General features: G+C 39.1%; 1 protein-coding gene across 1 annotated transcript; it reads left to right on the top strand.

Moving 5' to 3' along the window:
• Nucleotides 1–13506: 13506 nt before the first annotated feature.
• On the top strand, nucleotides 13507–25252 carry LOC148755716 (guanylate-binding protein 1-like). The gene is made up of 11 exons (XM_088791303.1): nucleotides 13507–13646; nucleotides 16154–16362; nucleotides 17239–17366; nucleotides 18266–18375; nucleotides 18647–18843; nucleotides 19518–19760; nucleotides 20599–20879; nucleotides 21675–21887; nucleotides 22692–22794; nucleotides 23035–23228; nucleotides 24315–25252. Exons 2-11 carry the CDS (start codon nucleotides 16173–16175, stop codon nucleotides 24429–24431), a joined length of 1776 nt encoding a protein of 591 aa, XP_088647429.1. The 5' UTR covers nucleotides 13507–13646; nucleotides 16154–16172; the 3' UTR covers nucleotides 24432–25252.
• Nucleotides 25253–25602: the final 350 nt, after the last annotated feature.

The following is a 25602-nucleotide window of genomic DNA, read 5'->3' as shown; positions in this document are numbered from 1 at the left end:
AACAAAAGAACAAGACAAACAAATGAGAAACAGAAACTCTTAGAAACAGACAATAGTTTAGTGGTTACCAGAGGGTAAGGGGGGTTGGGGGGTGGGAGATGAGGGTAAGGGGGATCAAATATATGGTGATGGAAGGAGAACTGACTCTGGGTGGTGAACACACAATGGGATTTATAGATGATGTAATACAGAATTGTACACCTGAAATCTACATAATTTTACTAACAATTGTCACCCCAATAAATTTAAAAAAAAAGAAGATTGTTTATTTTCTGTACAATAGTATAACAGAGAAAGCATCTTCCTCATTTTCATTCCTTTTTTTCAAATTATTCTGTGCACATGCATTTGATAACCAGATTTTCAATTATGACAGGCTAGGTATGGAGAAAAAAACCTTCCTCCTAGAAAACACCTACACATGCAATTTCCAAAAGAAATATTACTAACATTTTGAAATGTATAGCTAAGTTCACAGTATCATAAGTTCCCAGGAATCAAACATAAAAAACTTGAAGGAAATCATGGTAGTAAGTAGAATCTGAAGCTGTGACCGCCCTGAGGGCATGTGCCAATCTTGGTGTCAGTATCTTTGACTCTTTATGGCCAAAAGAAGATTAGAGGATGCAGTCTTCGAACTGACATAGGTAGATTTTTCTAATCAGAAACTTAGAATAAATTAGAGAATGTTAAGAACTTCCAGAAAAGGATAGACTAATAAATATCTGTCTACAGCAGAAGAAAAATTGAGTTTGGACTACCTTAGTATTTAAAAATAAAACCTTTCCTTCTCCTGGGTTTTGGATTTAATCTACATTATAAATGTGGTTTAGGAAACTACTTAAATTGGGCTGGAGTTGGTGGAGCGCCGGAGCACCTAGCAGCAGCAAGTGCTTTTTGTAAGGCTGTCTTCAACTTGGATTCAGAGAATTCCCACAGATACAGCCAGAGAAACATGGAGCCAAAGTGCAAGCTCAAAAAAGGGTCCAATCCCTCACAAGCAAGAGACATTGAAAGCAACAAACAGCAGAAAGACCCACAAGGAGTCTATACATTGTAGGTTTGAACTCACGTTATAAAATGAAATGTTTACACTGTTTAAAAATACAAGAGAGACTAGAAAAATTAGCAAGAAACAATACGCCATAAAATACTATCAGGCAGATTTTGAAAAAAACAAAAAGTAAAAAAGTTTATCTTGACTGGATAATATAGTTAACCTTGACATTTAAATGAGAAAATAAGATAATTCTGGAAAAAGCAATTGTGAAGATAGTTATAAATAAATTACAAATATAGTATAGAGAAACAAAGATCTGGTAATATGAAAGGCATAAAGATTGACTCAGAAGATCTAATTTGCCTTCCAATGAAAAAGAAGCACAGTATTCAAAGAAATAATAAGTGGAATTTTCCAGAATTGACAAATGACATGAATATTCAGCTTAAAAAGTTACTGTGAATCCTAAGCAAAACGAATGAAAAGGAATTCCTACTTAGATATATCATAGTATAACAAGGACACGGATATTATATCAAAGCGGCCAAAGACAAATGATACGTTCCTTAAGAAGGAGTGAATCATACGTCAATGAGTTTTTCAACAATATGAGATCAGAATATCTATAGAGTGTTTGGAAAAAATAACTGCCAACCTGGGTTTTATTCCAAACTAAACAATTTTGGAGCTGTCCGGATAAAATAAAGACATTTTCAGACATGCAAAAACAGAGGCAGTTATTTCAAAAAGAAATTCTCAGTAAAGGTGCTTTCAAAAGGCAACATTCAAGATCAAGTAGATGATTCTGGAAGGAAGGATTGGGGTGCACGTAAGTAACCGAGGAGAAAGATAAGACCAAACATATGGGTACATGTAAACATATATAATAGGATTTCAAGTGCTTTTTTTTTGCCATTTCCTGGAGTTTTAACAGAGGAAGGCTCTAAAAAGTGTAAACCATAGTGGAAATGCCACTATACTTAATCTTCTGAGATTGTGAAACTTCTCTGTGAGTCTTCCTTAAGACTCTCAAACTCTATCAAATCTCAACTCTTGTGTATATCAAAACAGGTGAAGAGACTAATCAGAGGAGATTAGTAGTGGAAAATTCCACTGGAGAGAGTTATTGGTGTGTTGCTATCCCTGTTCCATTTTTCCTCACACCTTCCCCATACCACTATGAGGGATATTGCTTGCCTTCCCCTTCTGTAAGTCAAGTATAGTTAGAACTTCATAGATCTTCTTAATAGCTAACATGCATTCCCTGGAGTTTGGGGATACTAAGATTTGTGCCTGAGTCATGTGTAAAAACATCTAAAAGTCAGAGGCTGGTTGAAGTGGTTTGTGGCAACAGAGGGAAGGGAGAGGATTGGAGCTGGGAGCAGTCTGCCTTTCCAGGTGAGGGAGGTAGAATTAAGTTGGATCCTTAAGCCATATATAAAAATTGACTCAAAATATATTAAAAATCTAAACATAAGACCAAAAACTATATAACTTCTAGAAGAAAACATAAAGGAAAGCTTCATGACATTGGATTTGGCAATGATATCTTTAATATGAGACCAAAGCACTGGAAACAAAAGCAAAAATAGACAAATGGGAAATCCATGATGGCAGAGTAAAGAAGCACTGTGCCTGCTTCCTTCCATGGACACATTAAAATTACAACTAAATTATACAATGATCAACCTGGAGAACCATCTGAATTCTGGCTGAACAGAAGTTTTATAACTAAGGATATAAAGAAGGAGCCATGTCGAGACTGTAGGAGGAGCAGAGACTCAGAACTGGCTAACCCCTAACCTCCATGTGGTGGTTGAGAAACGGAAGGGATATCTCAGCCACGGAGTTTCCTCCCAGAGGAGCAAAGGACCCCAGCCCCACACTGGACTCCACAGCCCAGACTACTGTTGCTGGGAAGATGAACCCCCACAACATCTGGCTGTGAAAAACAGTGAGAATTCCAACCGTCCAGGAGGGATGGGAAACCCAGGCATCCTCTTAAAGGGCCCAAGCACAGACTCACTCCCAGGCACTCACACTGGGCTCCAGCAGAGCGACTAGACACTCAGGGGGTGTTGGAGACATACGGGAAGCAGACTGAGTTGTGTAGTTTCAGGGCAAAGGCAGGAGGACATGGCCATTTTCCCTGTGATGGTTCCTGCTCCTGTGCAGAAGGCAGGCAGGTGCCACCTTTGCTGTATTCAGCCCACCCCCTGATTTGGCTGTTTTGCTTACAGCCAAATCTAAATCTGACTGGTCTGGGGAGCTCCAAAGCTCTACCCTACTGGCTCACTGGGACCCCACCCAACCCACTGCCCCCAACACCAGAAGCATTTTCTCCAAGAGCAGCCAGCTCAGACTAATTGCACTCTTTCTTGGAAAACTATCAGAGCACGACAAACCTCAAGTGTCGGCAGCTGGCCTCAGTGTTCTCTGAGACTTCTGCTGAGTAGCTTCAGGCTCAGTACTGGACCGAACCAGAATTTACATTAACCTGGTGACCACAACTCTTCCCATTCTAGAGACTCCCTGAGACCCTGCCTCACCCAACTTGCATACAGCACAAGGGTTTATCAGTGGCTGAACTATAAGGGAGCTGGCAGGTGACAGTAGGCCTTGGGGTATCCTGGCATTTTGCAGAGCTACCCCTAGCCTGGTACTGGTGTCAGACATCCTTGGTTCACGGTGTGGCTCTCCCATGTGCATCCAGGGTTAGCACAGGCAGCAAACAATTACGGATCAATTTGTAGCTCTTACCAGCTAATCCCTGACTAGTCACAGGCAGTGGGTGACCTGGGCCTGCACCAGAGCCCCTCACAAGATGCCCCAGGACCAACATACTTGGAGGTTGGCTTCAGATAAGAGCCGAGCACCAATTAATTAGTCCCACAAGCAGCACACACAAAGGGCAGTCTTAACAGGCACCAGAGTCCGCTGGGGCACATCCCACTCAGTGAGGTAAGCCTCCTGCACAGCAGCCTGTAAGCTGTGGACATGGCGAAACCCCACAGCCAATCAGCCCAAGGGTCAATCCCACCCACTGACATGCCAACAGCAACCAAGGCTCAACTATAACATCAGGGCACACACAACCCACACAAGGAACACTCCTGGAGCACCCAGAACAGGTGACCAGGGAAACTGTGCCACTGGGCCCCACAGGGCACCTACTACATGAGGCCATCTGGCCAAGACTGAGGGACATGGCACATCAACCTAATTCATAGAAACAAATAGAGAAGCAGCCAAAAGGAGGAAACAAAGAAATACATCCCAAATGAAAGAACAGGAGAAAAGTCCAGAAAAAGAACTAAACTAAATGGAGGAAAGCAACCTACCAGAGACAGAGTTTAAAACAATGGTTAAAGGGATGCCCAAGGAACTTAATGAGAACTTCTACAAAGAGATAACAAGCATAAAAAATTGACATAGAAGCCATACAAAGAAACAGTCAGAAGTGAAGAATATAATAACTGAAATGAAGAATGCACTAGAAGGAATCACCAGCAGACTAAATAAAGCAAAGGACCGAATCAGCAATTTGAAAGACAAGGTAGCAGAAAACACCCAATCAGAATAGCAAAAAGGAAAAAAAAATCCAAAAAAATTAGGATAGTTTAAGAGGCCTCTGTGACAACATCAAACATAACAACAGTCAAAGGGTACCAGAGGAGAAGAGAGAAAGCAAGGGATTGAGAACCTATTTGAAGAAATAATGACTGAAAACTTCCCTAACCTAGCAAAGGAAACATACATACAGGTCCAGGAAGTGCAGAGAGTCCCAAACAAAATGAACTCAAACAGGCCCACACAAATACACATCATAATTAAAATGGCAAAGGTTAAAGACAGACAGAATCTTAAAAGCCACAAGAGAAAGGTAAGTAGTAACTTATAAGGGAGCTCCCATAAGATTGTCAGCTGATTTCTCAACAGAAATTTTGTGAGCCAGAGGGATTGGCACAAAATTTCAACCTCATGAAAAAGTAAGGACCTACAACCAAGATTACTCTACCCAATAAGGTTATCATTAGAATTGAGGGACAGAGGAAGACCTTCCCAGATAAGAAAAAGTTAAAGGAGTTCCATCACCAAACCAATATTATAAAGAATGTAGAGGGACTTCTTTAAGATGGAAAAAAAAAAAAAAAAAGATCAAAATTATGAATAATAAAATGGCAATAGCTACATATCTATCAACAAGTACTTTCAATGTAAATGGATTAAATGCTCCAATCAAAAGACATAGGAGAGCTGAATAGATCAGAAAACAAGATGCTTACATATGCTGCCTACAAGAGACTCATTTCAGATTGAAAGACATACACAGATGGAAAGTAAAGGGGTGAAAAATATGTTTCATGAAAATGGAAATGAAAACAAACAAAGAACAACAACAACAAAAAAAAAAAACGCTGCTGTAGCAATACTTATACCAGACAAAATAAACTTGAAAACAAAGGCTCTAACAAGAAGCAAAAAGGACCCAGTAATCCCACTTCAGAGTGTTTATCTGAAGAAACCCAAATGCTCCTTCAAGGAGTCATGTGCCTCCATATGTTAATTGCAGCATTGTTTACAATAGACAAGATGTGGAGGTAGCCTGGGTGTCTGTCGATGGAAGAATGGATAAAGAGGAGGTGGTACATATGTACAATGGAATATTGCTCAGCCATGGAAAGGAATGTGTTCTTGCCATGTGTGGGTGGCATGGATGGACATGGAGGGAATTGTGCTGAGTAGAGTATCAGACAGAGAAAAACAAATGCAAGGAGATTTTGCTCATATGTGGAATCTAAAGAACAAAATAAACAAACAAAACAGAAACAAACTCATAGATCCAGAGAACATTTTGATGGTTGCCAGATGGGAGGAGGGGGTTGAGGATGAGTGCAAAAGAGGAAGGGCTTAAGAAGTACAACTTGACTGTTACAAAGTAGTCATAGGAATGTAGGGTACAGCATAAGGAATATAGTCAATAATATTGTAATAACTATGTATGGTGTCAGATGGGTATGAGATTTCTTAGGCTGATAGGGAGTTTGGGAGGCAGTGTGTTAAGGGTGAAGGGAGTAAGAATTACAAACTGGTAGTGACAAGATAGTCGTGGGGATATAAAGTAAAACATAGAGAATATTGTTAATATGGTAATAAGTATGTATAGTACCAGGTGAACACTAGACTAGTCAGGGGGATCATTTTTTAAATTATACAATTGACTAACCACTATGCTGTACATCTGAAATTAATATAATATTGAACGTTAAGTGTAATTGAACATTTTAAAAGGGTCAGGGGAAACTGAAGAGGAATAAGAGTTTCAAATCTCCAGGTATAAAACACGTAAGTCATGGGAATGTAACATACAGCATGGGGAACATAGTCAATAATATTGTGATAGCATGATATGGTGTTAGAATGATTGCTGGACTTACCATGGTGATCACTTCTTTAGGTATATAAATGTCGAATAACTATGGTGTACACCTGAAACTAATATAATGTATGTTAGCTATATTTTAATAAAACCTTAAAAAATAAAATAAATTGAAAAATAGACAAATGGGACTACATCAAACTTTAAAACTTCTGTGCATCAAAGGAACAATCAACACAGTAAAAAAGCACTTATGCAATGAGAGAAAATATTTGAAAATCACATATCTGATAGGGGACAAATATTCAGAATATATGAAGAACTCCTATGATTCAAAACAACAAAAACAAATAACTGTTTAAAAAATGGTCAAAGGAGTTGAATACACATGTATTGAAAGAAGATATATAAATGGCCAACAAGCATATGACAAGATGCCAATATCACTGATCATTAGAGAAATGCAAATCAAAACTATAATGAAATATCACTTCACACCTATTAGGATGGTTACTATCCAAAAGGAAAAAAAAAAGGAAAGAAGAAAATAACAAATATTGGTGAGGACATGGAGTAACTGGAACTGTAGTGAAATGTAAGTGGTAGTGGAAAATGATGCAGCTGCTATGGAAAACTGTAAGGATTTTTCCTCAAAAACTTACAAACAGAGTTACCATGCATCACTGCCTGGCCAGGTGAGAGGGGCCGGCTCCCACCCCGGGCTGCGGTCTCTGGCTGCAAGCGAGCGCTGCTGAGGCGGGCTGGGCTGGCGGGCGGTCAGCGCTCTGCTCCACGCGGGAAGGGGCAGGACGACCGCTGCAGCACCGCCTCGGCAGTACTGGGCGCCGCTAGCGACCGTGGCCGGCGGCCGGGCCCTTGGGCTCCGTTTCCCAGGCCGGACCTAATCGGTGCCTGGGTGGGGAAACGGGCAGCTGGGTTCCCTGGTCCCGGGCCTCCTCTGGCCAGGACGACAGGGGCAGGGGACAGCCTGTGCCAGTGCTGGGTCACAGCAAGCCCCAGGCGGCCGTGCCCGTGCGACCTCGCGCTGCATCAGCGCACAAGGCACGCGGGTGGGGAGTCCCATCTGTGGGGAGCGCCCGCCCCACGGTACCCGCCTGCTGAGGATGCCCAAAGAAGGACGTGGCAACACGCTCTGTGGAAAAGCCGCCGCCACCTAAGGAGAATCCTTGCACAAAAAAGTTTTTTCAGCCCCTGACCCCTGTCGGATCTGTGCCATCGCCGCCGTCACTGGAATGAGAGAGAGCTCAGTTACCCCAAAATTGTAAAAGCAGGAAAACTCAAGACAAAGAAATCCAACAAGGCTAGTGATTTCAGCGATATGGTGAACTGGCCAACACCACGTGAATTCGTGAACACTGGATAGCAGAGTGTCATCAACCAAGGAAGTAAGAAGCCACGAAATAAAAGAGAAAGAGAAGACAAAGTTGAGAAGTAACAGCGAGAGCAAAGAAAGCTGCGAAGCAAAATTAGATGGTCCTGGTGAAAATGTCAGTGAGGACGAGGCTCAGTCCAGCGATCAACAAAAGCGAGCTAATAAGCGCAAGTGAGTGGGTACCACGCCACTTACATGATGTATGAGAAAGATCTGATCCCCAGAACAGCTCCAGATGTCAACCTGAAGCAAAGAAATCATCATGTAACAATGGGAGAAATGATGCACGAAGTTGGAGGCGTGAGAGAGAAAAGAGAGATGATCAAGACCAAGTTTCCAGTGTGACAAGCCAGGGTGGTAATATCCGAGGTTCCTTTAGAGGCCAATGAAGAGACGGACGGAGTTCTAGGAAGAGTACAAAGCAGAAGAAATCCTCTGTGTATGACATTTTTTGTTTTGTTAAATTGGATAAACTTTGGAAAAAGTTATTTTTTCCCGCTACCTCATATAATGCTTTAATTTATTTGCCTGATAATAAAGGTGGGTTTATATTTGTTATCCCTTGATAAAACGAAAAATGGAGTTACCATATGGTCGATAAATTCTACTACTGTCCAAAAGAACTAAAAGCAGGATCTCAAACACATATTTGCACACCCGTGTTCACTGCAGCATTATTCAGTCAAGACGTAGAAGCAAGCCATGTCGACAGATGAACAAATAAAGAGGATGAGGTAAATACAGACAATGGAACGTTACTCAGCCTTAAACAAAGGAAATCTTGTCACATGCCACAACATGAATTAACCATGAAGACATTATTTTAAGTGAAATAATCCAGTATTTGATGATTCCACTTACATGAAGTATCTACGATAGTGAAACTCAAAAAAACAAATTCAATAATGGTTGCCAAGAGTGGGGTAGAAAGATAATGAAGAATTGTTCAGTGGACACAGAGTTTCCGATTTGCAAGAAAAAAGCTCTAGAGATCTGTTGCACAACAACGTGAATATACTTAACATTTCATTACATGTAATCTTATACCAAAATAGTTAAGATGGTAAATTTGATGTTACTTTTTTTAAAACTACAATTACACAGAAAAGAAAGAAAAATAATAATGCTATTAGTATACTTAATAAATAAAATTCTAAAAAGGGGTTTTAAATAAGTAGAGCACTAATCCATACTCAAAAATGAAAGCAATTAGCTGAAAATACACCTATAAGTCAGTTTATATTTGTCTATTATATCCACTATAATCCCAATTCTGCAAGATCTTCACACAGTGATCCTAATTTTCACTGAGAAGAAGTGGTTGGTAAGAGTAGGCAAAACAATGCACTGGAAAAGAATTTGCTATATTATTCAAACAAATTATAAATACTAGTCATATAAAGGGGTGGTACGGAGTTTATTAGGATAGACAACAGAACAGAATAGGTGGTTGAAAAATTTACATATGAAAAAGAACAACTGTCAGGCCATTTAAAAAAAAAAAAAATCCAATGTATTTCCTATCACTGACATCAAAATAAATTCCTCATGGGTAAAATTTCAAATGTCCCAATATGAGATCTTGAGACTAGCTACCTCAGTAATCAGTGCTCCTCCCTCACTTTCTTGTGCATTCCTTTGCTTTTATTATTTCAGTGCAAGTCAGTCTCACCCACTAGATTAAGCCATGTAGGGCAGTGACTATGTCTAAGTAATCTTCACACACTCCCTCAGCACGTTAGCACAGTGCTGTGCGCACAGGACATATGCTCTCTATGCAAACTCATACACATTGCACATTGTGTTTCTAACTTGCTGGTCTTCCCTCCATTGTAAATGCCACTCAGTGACCCCAGTTAAATGAATTCCTGCTGGGGAGAACCGTAGAGCATGCTGCATGGAGTTCTTCATGTGAAAAGCAGCTTAATATAAAAACATTCCACCCTTGGAATTCAGAATCTGGACAACAGTTGAAACCGCTCAGCACATATACATATATGAATTTTTAATGTAATAATACTAACATGCAAATTAATTTAATCTGTGACATTCTTCTAGCATAAGTATTCTAGAGACTTCAATTCCAAGTATGTTGAAAAGTGAGGAACTATAGCTTCCTCATACTTGGCATTTAAAACAAAAAGTCCCTAGAAAATTGTCCAAACAGCCGGAAACAAAATGCACAAAAACTATACAAAATCATTGTATAAACAGGAAGGAGCTGTTTTTTTTTTTTTCTTTTTTAACATCAGGTTTATTTCTGAGAAACTAAGAGCTTGTTCTTGCTTTCACTTTCAACTGATATGTGTTTGATAAAAATGCTTTCAAGTTGTCCTTAACTGACTCAAGATATTCCCTACTCGAGAGAAAAAGAAGAGCCAGAAACTTAATTTATAAAAGGACCAATCAGGCTGTCATAGTTGGGAAAGACCTGCAGCATGAGAGTGTTTCAGTCTACTTTTGTAAACACAGAGCCATGGAAGAACCTAACTTAACCTGCCTTTTTTAACACACTGACACATCATCTGAGGAAATTCCAAATCAACCAACTATCAGGGCTTTGTGGCCCAATGAACTGCTATTAGAAAACCATTAAACATCTTTAAGCTGCGTTTACTGGTGTGTAAAATACAAATAACACCTACATTGTAAGCATGTGCTGAAGAATAAATTAAATGTAATGAATAACACCTGTCAGGAATTTAGAACCCCAGGGGAGCTTAGATTTCTTACAAGTTTGGTGATTGTGTCACCAGGGACCTGAGCACACATGGTTTAGACCCACACACTACACAGCAGAAGGCAATGGTAAACCACTGCTGCATTTTCTTTTCCGGTTCTTTTCTCTCTCTCTCTCTCTCTCTCTCTCTCTCTCTCTCTCTCTCTCTCTCTCTCTCTCTCTCTCTCTTCTCTCTCTCTCTCTCATTTTACTGAACTGAATAAAATAAAGCGAATGCTTTTATCGAAGTATCCAACAAGAAACTGATCACACACCAACACAAGACATGCTGATAACTATCAGTGACTGGCACAGAAAAACAGGAAGTAAAGCAGAATCAAATGTTGGGAAATTTGGATGAGGGGTCAGAAACGAAACAAAAGATCAGCTCATGAATTTCTGTAAAACAACTTGCCCATCACAGACACATACTTCAGACAACCAAACAGACGACTGTATATATACGTGGACATCACCAGATGGTCAATCTAGAAATCAGATAGACTACGTATGTAATTGAACGCAGGAGGCGGAGAAGCTGTATTCTCTCCCAGTTAATTTTTTAGGACATACACTCTGGATTATTAAGAAGTAAAGAAGCATTGTCTCTGTAACTAACTCTCAGATAGTTCAGACAAAGTAACATGTGTTGTGTGGGGCGTTCTGCGGGGTCTCTGCTCCCGCTCCCCATGTAAGAACGCAGGACATGGTGAGGCCAAAAAGGAACACCCACAGAGCCATAGATAGGGAAGTCATACCACTATAGTCTCACTGGTGGCTGGATTCACATGACATGCAACCTGCTGTCCGCTTTTCTGCCTGCCAACCGACCCCTTGCTACTGCAATCTGTGCTTGCCAGCCACCATCTTTTTGCTAGCCCCCATTTTCTGTTAGCGTAGCCACAGCAGTTATATTACTGGCCAATGGCTCACTGGTTGTAGCTGACGGCCAACTAACCATAGCTGATGGCCATCTGATCACAGTTGATGGCCATTTACTACCCAAACCAGAACCTTTCCATGTGAGGCCAAGAGCCTGGAAACTGCACTCCTGGCTCTGTCCCCACAACATGGTAAAATATCACTTGGGCAATTGGGGTAAATTTCCTCTACTATTTTTGGCCAAGTTTGTGTGGAATTGGTATAATTTCTTCTTTACATGTTTGATAGAAATCACCAGTGAAGCAATTTGGGCCTGAGCTTTTCTTGGTGGTATTTTTTTTAGTAATCAATATCTTTACTCATTACAAGTCTATTCAGATGAGCTGTTTTTTCTTGAGACAGTTTCAGTAGTTTGTGTCTTTCTAGGAATTTTAAAAATTAATTTGTTGGCATATAGTTGTTCATAATATTGCTTTATAATCCTTTTTTATTTCTGTAATGTCAATAGTAATGTCCCTTAATTTCTTTCCTGATTTTAGTAATTTGAGTCTTCTATCTTTTTTTTGTTGTTGTTTATTTGTTTGTTTGTTTTGTGTTGTTGTTTTTTGTGGCCAAAGAAAAGTAGGAACTTTCTTATCTAAAAGTTTGTTGACTTTATTCGTCTTTTCAAAGAACCAGCTTTGGCTTTCATTGATTTTTTTTCTATTTTTTAGTTCATGAATTTCATGACATTCATTTACAAATATCTTTTAGCATTTTTCCCCTTCTGCTTGCTTTGGATTTAGTTTGCTCTTCTTTTACCAGTATCCTACGGTGAAAGGATATTAATTTGAGATCAGTTGTTTTCTTATGGTTGCTATCGGGCTAACCATATACATAAGTGTATACATATATGTATGTGTGTATATATATATATATATATAACACATATACATATATGTATATATATATTCTCAGAATATATCTCAAATTTATGCTAAATTCATCCTAGTGAGATGCAGAACTGTTATCCTATAACTATATTCCCTCTTTCCCCTTTTGTGCTATTATTCTTACATATATATTACACATTATATCTATATATGTTACAACCCCAACAATGTATTATGATAATTATTAATTTATAGAATTTTATGTCTTAAAGAAGCTGAAGAAGAAAGAATAAATTCATAGGGCTTGTTATATTAACTTCCTTACTTACAATTTCTGGTTCTCATTATTTATTCCTATGGGTTCAACTTAACATCTGGTGTCATATCTTTATTCCAACAAGCTTTGTGCCCATCTACCTCCTTTGTGCTGTTATTGTTAAATATGTTACATTTATATATGTTATAGGCCTGGCAATATATATTATTGTATACATATTATTGTATACAATTGCTTTTTAAATCAGTTAAAAAAGAAGAAATATGCATTTATACCGTCCTTTATTATTACATTATTCCCTTACCGGTGGTCTTTGTTTTTCTTGGTGGATTTGTATCACCATTTGGAGTCACCAGCTTCCTTCCTGAAAACCTCCTTTTCGTATTTCATGTAAAGTCAATCTGCTAGCAATAAAGTTTCTGCAAGTCCTTAGGCTTGAACTTGCCCCACACTCTGATTCAAATAGTTATTTCTTTTGCAGAGAGCTTCAGAGCTCTCCGTGTTTATGAATTGCGTCTCTCTCAGAACAAAAGTCTCTGAGCCACTGCTCTGTCCCACTGGGCAGGGGTGGTAGTCACTGGTCTTTCCCACTTGCATCTCCCAGCTTGGAAACTACCCCGTACAAGTGGGTCAGAGTGAGGGTGATCAGGCCAGAGTGAGGGTAATCTCAGCCTACCATGTCTGAGCTAGAGCCTTCACTCTGCACACTAACCAGGAATTTAGTCTCTCCCACTCAGTGTTGGAAAGGATGAGAAACACAGTGGCCTGCCCTTCCCCAGACCTTATTTCTCCCTGTAACAGGAGGGCGGAGGGAGCTACACCTTGTTGGCCATACCCACCAGGAGCCGGGCTTTTGTCACACTGAAAAGTTGAGAAATCCTGTCAAATCCATGTACCCTCCTATTTGCACAACTTCTGGAAATTCCTCGTATAGTTGTTGAGTCAACGGCTTTGTATGCAGTGCTTTCAGTTTCACATTACTCTAAATACTTTTAAGAAGGGAAGTTAAAGGAAGTCTGAAAACTCCCTGACGTTAGATGGGTGATATAAAAGTTCTATCATCCGGTGAGAGACACACACGTAACAGAAACCACTCCAACCTAAACTGAGGAGGAAAAACAAGGTAAGAACTCAATATATTTTCTCATTGAAGCAGCTTTTTCTCCAGCTCTAAAGGACATATAATCTAAGAAATGGAGCCCAGGATAAAGTTGGGGCAGGAGTGGGAAGGGATTTATAAGGGCCAGTTAGTTTTCTAAATAACAATCAGAATGAAGATAGGTTGCTGCTGAGCCCAATGTGAAACAAAATGTCAGATGAAATCCTGCTGTTACCAGGTGGCAGGCAGCATATCCTTAAATGTCCCTACTGTACTTGTGTGGAATTAGGCACCAGCAGACATGAGGCTAACCTAAGAGTTAGAAATGCATTAGGATTGTTGCATTTCAACAATTTGCTGACATTGTCTGTGTTTGCTGGGAGCACAGTGAAATTACAATTGTCTTTGGTGGAATTTGCTCCAGACTGATCTGACTGCAGTTAAGAAACTAAAAGGGCTACAGATATGTTATTTTTCAGGAGAAGGAAAGAATAGTAAGATGTGGTGTAAACAACCATCTGACACTGTTAAAGACAAAGAAATGCAAAACTGAAACCCACAGTGAAAGATGAAGATTCATGAAAACATTATACTTTTTAATAATACACATGAACTTTGTTTCAAAGTGGATTTCTTTCTTTAGAAATAACCCTGGTTCTGGTTGCCAGACGGGATGGGGGTTGGGGGCTGGGTGAAAAAAAGTGAAGGGATTAAGAAGTGCAAATTGGTAGTTACCAAATAGTCATGAAGATGTAAAGTACAGCATAGGGAATATAGTCAAAATATTGTAATAATTATGTAGAGTGCCAGGCTGGTACTAGACTTATCGGGTGGATCACTGCATAAATTATATAAATATCTGACCACGGTGCTGTACACCTGAAAGTACTGTAATATTGAATGTCAACTGTAATTAACAATTTAAAAATTAAAAAAAAAGAAATAGCCCCGGTTTACTAAATTCAATTTGTTAGCCCCGTTCTTACCCCCTTACAAGTAGAATCTGACCCCACTACTTTAATAAAGAGCTTTCTCTTTAAAGAATCTACTGAGATGCATCACTAAAGCTAACATTTTTGTTTGCTTTGACCTCTCTGCTCTCAGGCAGGTTTGTTCTTCCCTCTGGAAACTCTACCCCTCAATTCCTTGGCTTCCCATGAGCTTCATTCATCACCTCCTTGTCTGACAGCTTTCTTCTCTCCTTTCAGCTCCTCCACTCCTTTCCCTCCCCACCCTTCTCCCCTTTTCTCTTCCCCTCTTCTCCTCTTCTTCCTTCTCATCCTCCTCTACCAAATGGAAAAACAGAACAAAACAGAAAACCTAGAAGCGTATGGCTAGAAAGATATGTTCCTTAAACAACCTCCTGATTTGCCTTTTAATCCATATGTCATCGTCTTTTGTTCCCTTACACATACACATACACATATATATACACAAACATGATTTTTAGCAACACTCATTATTTGTAATTGTGCAGTCATACCCCCACTTAGTTGGAGGCTAATTTATTGTGAAGCTAAAGAAATTTAAGTATCAGGGCCCCTTCCTTAAACAAGCTTGTACCAAGGCTTTGGAAGGGTCCCTAGCCATGTGTTTCACATGGTCAAATATTTTTATAAATTTGCAAAAGCAAGTTATGTTGTTGGTTCTACTTCTGAATGGCAGTGTAAAGAGTTCTGTGGAGTTCATTCCAGCACAATAAATGTAACTAGTGGGAAAAAACAGACACACACATTTTAAATCTTTACTTCCCAACCAGCTTGGAAGTCGTGGGAAACTGTCAAAAGGGCATACATTTAAAATCTCTGGAAATTGTCAAAGGGGCATACATCAAATGATGAAACACTTATTCATAAAAGTCTTTATTCATAGTAAGAATTAATGAATAAAAAAGTATTGAATTTCTTATCTATAACCAGGATGTAAAATACTCTCTGAACCCTATTCTATTTTCCATTTAATATCTAGTGTAAAATTGTTAATGAAAGTCCAAAAAGATAATTATCCATGATAAATTAAATGAAAGATTTTGTTCATGAAAGGGGTCACATGTTGATAAGTCACTGTCATACAAATTATTTTAAATATTTTTTTCCATTACTGTGGATATATAATATTATATCAGTTTTAAGTTGTATAACATAGTGATTAGACATTTCTATAACTTGCAAAGTGATCCTGATACATCTAGTACCCATCTGACACTATACATCATTATTACAATATCATTCACTATATTCCCTGTGCTGTACTTTACATCCCCATCACTATTTTGTAATTACCAATTTGTACTTTTTTTTTTCAATTACACTTCACATTCCAATATTTTTTTCAGTGGGCTACTTTGATTATACTTCTGCAACTTTCTAAAAGATACAGATATTCCCCTCATTTATCACACTGTTGACACAAAACTTTTGGCCATGTTGAAGAATTTTATGACTCTGCCAACTGAACGCAAAATAACCTGGTGGAAGTTCTTGATCTACTTAGACTGGAAATTCTAATTAATCCCATCTCTTCCCTTGCAGAAAAGGTCACACCCTGGACATGGCCTCCCAGATCCACATGCCAGGCCCGATATGCCTCATTGAAAACACTAACGGGAAACTGGTGATTAATCCAGAAGCTCTGAAGATCCTGTCTGCCATTACAGAGCCTCTTGTCGTGGTGGCTATTGTGGGTCTCTACCGCACAGGAAAATCCTACCTGATGAACAAGCTGGCTGGGAAGAAAAAGGGTGAGTGGCACCAGCAAAGCTCTGCCGAGTCCCTTGTGTCCACCCACCTTCCCAACTTTGAGTATGGTTTTGCAGAGAAAAAGTTAGAGATGGAAAGGAATATTGTAAGCTAACTTTCAATACACAGTTATGCTCTCATCTTCACTATGATCTGAAAGAGTCAACTCAATCTCTATTCCCACTTTGTCTTAGTTTCCCCTTTTAAAAGCATAAATTGTTCCTTTCCCAGCATTCTATGTTTATTTTTTTTTAAGAAATCACCATACTTCTGCATTGTAAGGCTTCTTTATATATTCTGGATATCAATCCCTTATTAGTTTCATGACTACCAAATATTTTCTCCCATTTCAAGGGTTACCTATTAAACTCTGTTGATAGTGTCCTTCCATGCACGAAAGTTTAATTTGAATTAAGTCCAACTTATCTATTTTTTCTTTTGTTGTTTATACTTTTGGTGTCATATTCAAGAAATTATTGTCAAATACAATATCGTGAAGTTTCCCCTATGGTTTCTTCTGGGAGTTTTATAGTTTCTGCTCTTACATGTAGGTCTTTGATCTATTTTGGCTATTTTTTGTAGAAGGAAATTTTTTGTCTTTCATCGTTTAGTGTTTTTTTGGCTAAAGGTTTTTCACGTATGGCCTTTATTGTGTTGAGTTAGTTTCCTTCTATTTCTAGTTTTTGATTGTTTTCCATGAAAAGGTATTTTCATGTATTGGATATTCTAATTTCTCTGTTTCTCTGATTGTAAGTAAGATGAATACTTGTTGTGGTTTTGGTTCTCTCTCTTACCGTTGATTATGTTAACTTTTATCTCAATTCCAGACCCATCGGCCATTAAAACTCCACTCCCTTTTATCTCCACTCCCCATGCAGGCTTCTCTTTGGGCTCCACAGTGCAGTCTCACACCAAGGGCATCTGGATGTGGTGTGTGCCTCATCCTGAGAAGCCAAACCACACCCTAGTTCTGCTTGACACTGAGGGTCTGGGGGATGTAGAGAAGGTAAGTATTGAGGATTCAAATTTGGGACAAGGCCCTCATCTCTGAATATTCTCTACACTATTTAATTTTTCTTCAAGTAAAAGCTGGCACTTAATCATAATATGTTTTTTCACTTCTGTGTATATGCCATGAGACCAAGATTAGTAATCAGGGGTTAGGAAAATATTCATAAAGCAGAATCCTAGAAGAACATAATGGTCAGTAAATAGTATTTTACTTATTAACAACAGGTCATATAACCTAAGTTAACCTAACCAGTTAACCCAGATGCATAAAGGTAGTAAAATAAAATCAATTCCATGAGTGTTAACCCCCAGAGAACTTTAGTTAAGGATTTAGGTTCTGAAGTCCTATACTGTTGTGTTTACATTTAAACTCTGTCACTAACACAGAGGCCTGAGAGAATTATTTGACCTCTTTTAACCTCAGCTTCCTGATCTGTAAAACAGATGTAAACAATCTATATTTGCCTCATAGTATTGTTTTGAATGTTCATAAGTAATGGAAAGCGTTAGGGGTATAATAATTGCTCAATAAAATAGCTACAATTACACTCAATTTTGTGTAAAAACATAAAGAAATTTTTAAATTAAAATGATATTTAAGGCCTTAGAACGCCCACCAATCTTGACCACTTGTTTTGCAATTATCTGCCAATGATCATAAGAGGACTCAGTAAGAATTAGTGTAAACCAAAAATACCAATCAGAAGGTGATTCAAAATCCAAGTCCTACTAGCATTCATTATTGTTTCAAATGGTTTCCTCTTATAGGTCATTAATCTAAAAACAAAGCAAAAGAAAACAATGCTCTAAATTGGCATCCTTTTACTACTGATGATCTGGAAAGTGCCATGAGAATGAAACATAATCTTGGCCCAAATGTGTTCTCACTTCTAGGGTGACAACCAGAATGACTCCTGGATCTTTGCCCTGGCAATTCTCCTGAGCAGCACCTTCGTCTACAACAGCATGGGGACCATCAACCAGCAGGCCATGGACCAACTGCAGTATCCTTTCCGTGGTCCAGAACAACAATCAAAGTCAGGACGGGGACTTGTATTCAAACACCAGCTGCCTGAATGTGAATCCTGTTGAATGAAGCACAAAAAGAGTAAACATTAAAAATAACCAAGGGCAGGGGAAAGATCCTATGCACCTATTACAAAATTGACACTTGGGTTAGGAACAAAGGCAAAGAGAAGATTTTGAATATGTGGGACTAATATGGGTTTTGGGTCACTGTTCTTTTACACCACTTTTCCTTAGTTTGCTACTCAGCTATGTGACCGAGCTGACAGATCGAATCAGGGCAAATTCCTCACCTGATGCAAATGAGGTTGGGGATTCTGCTGCATTCGTGAGCTTCTTTCCAGACTTTGTGTGGACGCTGAGGGATTTCTCCCTAGACTTGGAAGCAGATGGACAACCCATCTCAGCAGACCAGTACCTAGAGAATTCACTCAAACTTAAGCAAGGTAGAGGGGACTTAGAATTGATTACTGAGAATGACAAAACACTAGAAACTATGATTTTTTATTTTTCTATGTAGTTTCCTTATATTTATAGTTTTCTGCTTCTTTTCAGCTGGCTATTACAAAAAATTAATGCTTGCTTAATATCAGAATTAATAGATTCGATTTTAAATTATCTTCCCCCCTGTTCTACCAACAAGTTTCTTTTTTCTTTCACCTTTCTGTGTGCTATGATCAGATTGATTTTATCTCCCTGTTTAGGGCTTGTGATGGCTGTAATTAGCCAAAGAATATGGAGAAAACAGATTAAAGCATAAAGAGTGCACTAGTCAGTGGTTGGCAAACTATGGCCCGCAGGTAAATGATGGCCAATCCAGCCTGCCAGCTGTCTTGTAAATAAGGTCTTATTGGACGAATGCTACATGCATTCATTCATATTAGGTTGGTGCAAAAGTCTTTGAGGATTTTGCAATTATTTTTAGCCTTTTAAACTGCAGTTACTTTTGCACCAACCTAATAGATTGTCCAAGGCTGTTTTCGTGCTACAGTACCAGAATTGAATACTTGGACAAGAAACCACTGGCCTGCAAAACCTAATATATTTCCTGTTTTGCCTTTTACAGAAAAAGTCTCCAAGCCCACTACATTAAGCAAATTCCTTTTTTATCTTCCTCCAGGTACCAGTCAGAAAGATAAAAATTTTAATCTGCCCCGACTCTGTATACGGAAGTTCTTCCCAAAGAAGAAATGCTTTATCTTCGATCGTCCCACTCACCGGAAGAAGCTAGGCCAGCTTGAGACACTGCATGATGATGAACTGGACTCCGAATTCGTGCAACAGGTTGCCGACTTCTGTTCCTACATCTTCAACAATTCCAAAACTAAAACTCTTTCAGGAGGCATCCAAGTCAACGGGCCTCGTGAGTCCTCTTCCCTGTCTTTAATTAAGCTCACTGTTAAGATTAAAGAAAGGTGGAAAACATCCACCTAGTTTCAGCTTTGGAACATGCAAATCTAGGTGGCACCAACATTTCTAATAGATTTTATTAGTCAGATTTCTTGGGTGAGAAAAGGTAGGAAAGGCCAAAGAAAAAAGCTCTATTGCTTAAAATTGCCCTACTGAACTTGACCTGCACTGTCCAATAAGGTAGTTATTGGACAAGTGTGGCTATCTAAATTTAAATGTAGAGTGATTAAAATGAAAGAATATTTAAAATTCTGATGACACAGCTATATTTCCAGGGCTCATACCTACATGTGGCTAGTGGCTACCATACTGCACAGCACATAGAGAACACTTCCATCATCACAGAAAGTTCTCTCAGACGGTGCTCTGCTAGAATCAAAATAATGGAGGACTCCTTTTTATGTATTCCACAGATACTGATCAAATGCTTACTATGGGCTAGAACTGATGATAGAGACATAAATGACCGAGGTACGGTTCCTCCCTTAATGGTGCTTGGTTGTAAAATACATGCATTCAATAAACACAAGCCTATGGTATCTAGAACAGAGGTTCTCAGCCTATGATATGTACTCATATTACCCAAGGAAATTGCCAAAGAGGAGGGTCCAATTCAGTTGACCTGGGGCAGAGGCTGTGAGTCTGCATTTCTAGCAAGCTTCCAGGTGACGCTGAGCACACCGATGCCGTGAGGCAAATGAGTGGTAATCGACATTATCAGAATTACATAGAATACAATGTTGACTCCTCCCACCTACAACAAAAATTATCATTTGTTCTCTGTTTTTTAGGACTGGAGAGCCTGGTGCTGACCTATGTCAATGCCATCAGCTGTGGAGATCTGCCCTGCATGGAGAATGCAGTCCTGGCCTTGGCCCAGATCGAGAACTCGGCCGCAGTGAAAAAGGCCATTGCTCACTATGACAAGCAGATGGGCCAGAAGCTGCAGCTGCCCACTGACACCCTCCAGGAGCTTCTGGACCTGCACAGGGCCAGTGAGAAAGGGGCCATCGAAATCTTCCTCAAGAATTCCTTCAAAGACGTAGACCATTTATTTCAAAAGGAATTAGCGGTAATTTTTTTTTCTCACGTTCATATGGATTGGGGTCTTAGAAAGCAAAGTACTACTAGAAAATTAAATGGGTATTTATTATGAGAGAAGAAATTCTTACTGGAACTTTAGAATGGTGAAAACCACTCTTTGTTACTATCATAATAAGAAGAACCAATTTTATTATGATCACCTCAAAGTTTTGAAACATTTTATTTTTCATGAATAAACTAATAATCGTGTCTATAATTTAATTAAATGCATATAAGTAACAACCAGAGCTTCTAATCATATTACGTGCTTGCTGTTATCAGACTGATTTAATATTTTAGCCAAGAGCAAAGAAATATGTAGTCTTAGTTATCTTGAGCAGGCTTATATTGAGCCACATTTATTCCATATGCAAGCATTGGTCTAATTTGAAAAACAGAAGTTTATTTCTAAAGGTGAGTTTAGAGATCTAGAGACTTTGGTGCTGACCTATGTCAATGCCATCAGCAGTGGGGATCTGCCCTGCATGGAGAATGCAGTCCTGGCCTGGGCCCAGGTTGAGAACTCGGCATCAATGCAAAAGGGCATTGCCCACTCTGACCAGCAGATGGGTAGCATAAATGCCAGCATAAAGCCAGCAATCTCTCCTCTGAAATTCACCTCCAAGGAGAAAGTCAGGATCAGGAGGAAGGATATTGTCCTGCTGATGTGCCTGTAAGTTTTTCTAGGTGTCATAGACTTTATTTTTTGAGAAGCCTTTCCAAAAAATTCTGAGGTCCAGCTAACATCTCTCTATTCTTTTTACTTTCTATTTTCACATTAAAGGGTGAGCTAGAAAAAAAGCGAGATGACTTTTGTAAACAGAATATGAAAGCATCATCAGATCGTTGCTCAGCTCTACTTGAGGATATCTTCACTCCTCTGGAGGAAAGTTTAAAGCAGGGGATTTATTCTAAACCAGGAGGGTATCGTCTTTTCATCCAGCAGACACAAGAGCTGAAGAATAAGTACCTTCAGGAACCCAGCAAGGGAGTACAGGTAACCAAGATTCATCTGTTGATTGTGGGAGGCTGTTGACATTCCTCCTTGAAATACCAATGTGACCAAGTGCAATTGGACACAGATATGCACACAGACGTACAATTACAGGACTGACAGCATTAGCGTTTTCATTTAATAAACATGTACAAAGAGCCTATTATACCAGATATGTACAGCCTATGTGCTCATCCAAGAGAGTGCAATCAATGAACAGTTGGATTATAAAGGGGATTATCAGATTTAATCACTAGGTTGTTATTGTAATCCACTATTAAGCTGGATCTTTATGTTGCAAGGGACAGAAACATAATGATGGTCGCTTAAACAAAAATGGTAATTCATCATTTTCGGCTTCAAACTTGCTATAAGGATAGCTGGATCCAAGACTTGAGAGAATGCCATCACCTGCCTTTCTGTCTGTTTCTCCCCTCAACCCCACACTTCCCTCCCTCCTCTTCTTCCTCCACCTCTTTGCCTCCTTTTCTCCACGATGGCCTCATTATCCAGCAAGCTCACCCCGTATGGGACCATAACACCAACAAGCCCCAAAATTAGAGCCCCCAGGCTAAAAGCACAGAGACTATCCATCTAGATCTATATCAATCTCTTATAAAGAATTCTGCTTTGTGAGGTGCCATGCTTGGCCAGTCTGGAGCATGTGCCCACCCCATGACAGGGGATTTTGGCCACCAGACACACCAGGGCCAAGAGGGACAATTCTTACAGGAAAAGATGGTGGGCAAACAGGAATAGTGCTTACAGCCATTTCCTATTACTAATTGCATTTTCTCCGGGTCCTAGGCTGAAGAAATTCTTCAGGCATACTTGAAGTCCAAGGAGTCTATATGTGATGCAATTCTGCAGACAGACCAGACTCTCACAGAAAAAGAAAAGGAGATTGAAGGTGAGAAGCAAGTCAAGAGACTAGATAGCCTCAAAAACTCTTAAAAGTTTAAATAAATTGGCTGGGTGAATCTGGGATGTTAAACTAGAGCAAGATGCGCAAAGATGCCTCTTACCAGCTGAAGTCAGTTCTGAGTAGGGCATATGCAGTCGGCAGCAATAATGGCAGGTAAGCATACCAAGAAGAAAGAAGCAACGTGGTCACCACCATAAATTTTTCTTCTTCTTTGCTTCCTGACAGTGCAACGTGTGAAGGCTGAATCTGCAGAGGCTGCAGCAAAAATGTTGGAGGAAATGCAAGCAAAGAATCAGCAAATGATGGAACAGAAAGAAAAGAGTCATCAGGAACATGTGAAACAATTGACTGAGAAGATGGAGATGGAGAGGGCCCAGTTAATGGCAGAACAACAGAGGACTCTAGATCTTAAACTTCAGGTATTTAATTGCATCACCTTGAGGTTTCTTTCTGTTTTCTCCACTTTCCCTGATCTCTTAGGTGGCAATAACATGAAACCCAGAAGGAACTTGCTTACCCACTTACCTTTTCAATCCCTGTCTGCCCCTGACTTGGCCCCTGCCTATGTCTGGTTATTCAAATATTTTATTTGTATTTCTATCACATCCAGTCTTTTATCAGTATATCTTTCAATCAATGGTAGCTATTATCTGCTAGGTGATATAAAAAATGTCTTATCTGTATCTCTTGCTTAGTATTATATGAAGCAAGAACTGGCATGTCCCTATTAGTTAAGAGAAGAAACAGAGTTTCAGAAAAGATTAAATAACTTTTACAGCTTGATAAAATATTTGGGCTGTCTTCACCACTTAGAGGGATCCACAGTGGTTGCTCTTTCTGTCTATGACTTTAGCTCTAAGAGAACCTTTATGAGCAGAAAGACTCCCTAACTCTCAGCCTGCTTATTTTGCCTGTTTTCTGTGCCCTACTCCCAGTTTGTGTTGAGTTGGGAATTATGTGCAGAAATTCAATATGGACGGTCTGGGGCCCTGATTTCTTTACCTATAGTCTTCTACGCCTGTCAACAAACTGTGGAGTCTTAAGTCAAATTCCCTGCTCTAAGATTCAGACACTTCATTCGATTTTGAGAATTCTTTATTCCTGTGTTGTTTTACACACATAAAAGAGAGCGAGAGAGAGTGTGCGTGTGTGCGTGTGTGTGTAAAAGTCTATGATGCGCAGATAAGATTTCAAGACAAACAAATGATTAAGATTGCCCACAAAGGCTGCGTAGAATTAATGGGAGAAGAGATCATGACTTGTAATTTAGGTCCATCACTATATCAGGAGGTACAAGCCCCCAAATCTTTCTTAGCTAAAGGAGACTCAGGAAAAATAATCACAGAGCTCGGATGCCCAAGAGAAAATATAATGAAAATTAGTGATAGAGCACATTTCAAGAAGAAATTAAATACTGAAAAAAATCTATGTGGAAACTAAATAGAGGTTAAAGATTTACTTACTGCTTGCTGTAATTTATTTACTCTCCATTTGTCCCTTTTTAGGAACAGGCGCTATTACTAAAAGAAGGATTCAAAAATGAGAGCAGACAACTTCAGAATGAGATACAGAATCTCAAGAACAACATGCAAAGACCCAGGAAGCTATGCACTATAAGCTAAAGAGTTAAAGAATAGAGCTTTCCTGGTCACTTTTTAATCCAAGCCATAACTCAAACAGAATTTGGAAAATAGCCACTACACTTGATAATAATTAGGTCTTGCATTTTTATAACATCAAAAATTTGCAAATACATGCAGTACTGTAATTGAAATTATGTCCATCTTCCTAACAATATTGTCAACGGTGTAACATGAATGCCTTTCACCTCTGTTACCCACACAGGAGGTATCACGAGTTGGTACCACTCAGGAGAAGCTTATTCTCTCAGTTGACCACCAGCAGATAAATGGATACTGAGCAAAGCCTTAGGTAAAAGATTTGAGACATAGCTGGGCATCAGTCTGGCCCAGTGTACAACAGGCTCCAATGTCAGGGACAACTATCCTACCTTCTTAGTGAAGACATGTACAGTTTTCTGTTGTATCAAGACCCCACAGTCTGTGATCAATGACGTGATTCCTAGGCCCTGAGAATAGACGATGCTCACTGATGAAGTCCAAGCTAAAGCCAACCACCTTACATAGCAATCTAACACCGCTACAGAATTTCCAAAGGAGGATGGAAGAAATCATTAGCATGAGTAAAATTTGGTTCATAAATAAATGGGCTAAAGAAGGAAACTTCCCCTTCTTCCTTGATTCACCCAGATTATAAATTTAACAGGACAATTTAGAACTTTAGCTAACTGTCACTGGATTAAACATAGTAACACGATGACAAATTCTTATTGTGTATTTGTAGCAATATGTAGTTTGCAAAGATAATGTGTTAGACAATGAAGCTAACTTAGTCATCAGATTGTTTGTAATCCTAAAGTTTAGCATATTTTTTCCCCAATTCTTAACATTCATACTTAAAAGCCTGCTGATTTTCCCAAAGAGAGCATGGATTGTTTTTAACATTTTTTAAGCAATAAAATAATGCCCTTGGTATTACTTAGTTTGTGTAGAGTTTATCCCAACTCTCAAAACTCCTAGGCAACTGGATGATGTTTCTTAAAGTGATTAAGAATTATTTTCAAACTCGAAATAAAATATACTTCACTAGGCTTTTCATTTCTGATATGTTTGTTTGTTATTTAGTTTCTCTCCAAAATATAAAGTTTTAGTCTTCATAGCAATGCTTAGCTAACTTCTATAAAAAAACAAACAAACAAACAAAAAACCCCAG

Source organism: Rhinolophus sinicus, chromosome 14, assembly GCF_057876585.1.
Source record: "Rhinolophus sinicus isolate RSI-liver-muscle chromosome 14, RSI-T2T, whole genome shotgun sequence".
NCBI lineage: Eukaryota > Metazoa > Chordata > Mammalia > Chiroptera > Rhinolophidae > Rhinolophus > Rhinolophus sinicus.
Note: the sequence above shows the minus strand (reverse complement) of the source record. Positions and strands in the feature narration are given on the sequence as shown.

Excerpts from the sequence above, each read along its gene's own strand:
- LOC148755716 (XM_088791303.1), top strand. The coding sequence starts at position 16,173 with ATGGCCTCCCAGATCCACATGCCAGGCCCGATATGCCTCATTGAAAAC. Across the intron at positions 16,363-17,238 it reads GCTGGCTGGGAAGAAAAAGG|GCTTCTCTTTGGGCTCCACA; the intron begins GTGAGTGGCACC and ends CTCCCCATGCAG. Across the intron at positions 23,229-24,314 it reads CTCTAGATCTTAAACTTCAG|GAACAGGCGCTATTACTAAA; the intron begins GTATTTAATTGC and ends GTCCCTTTTTAG.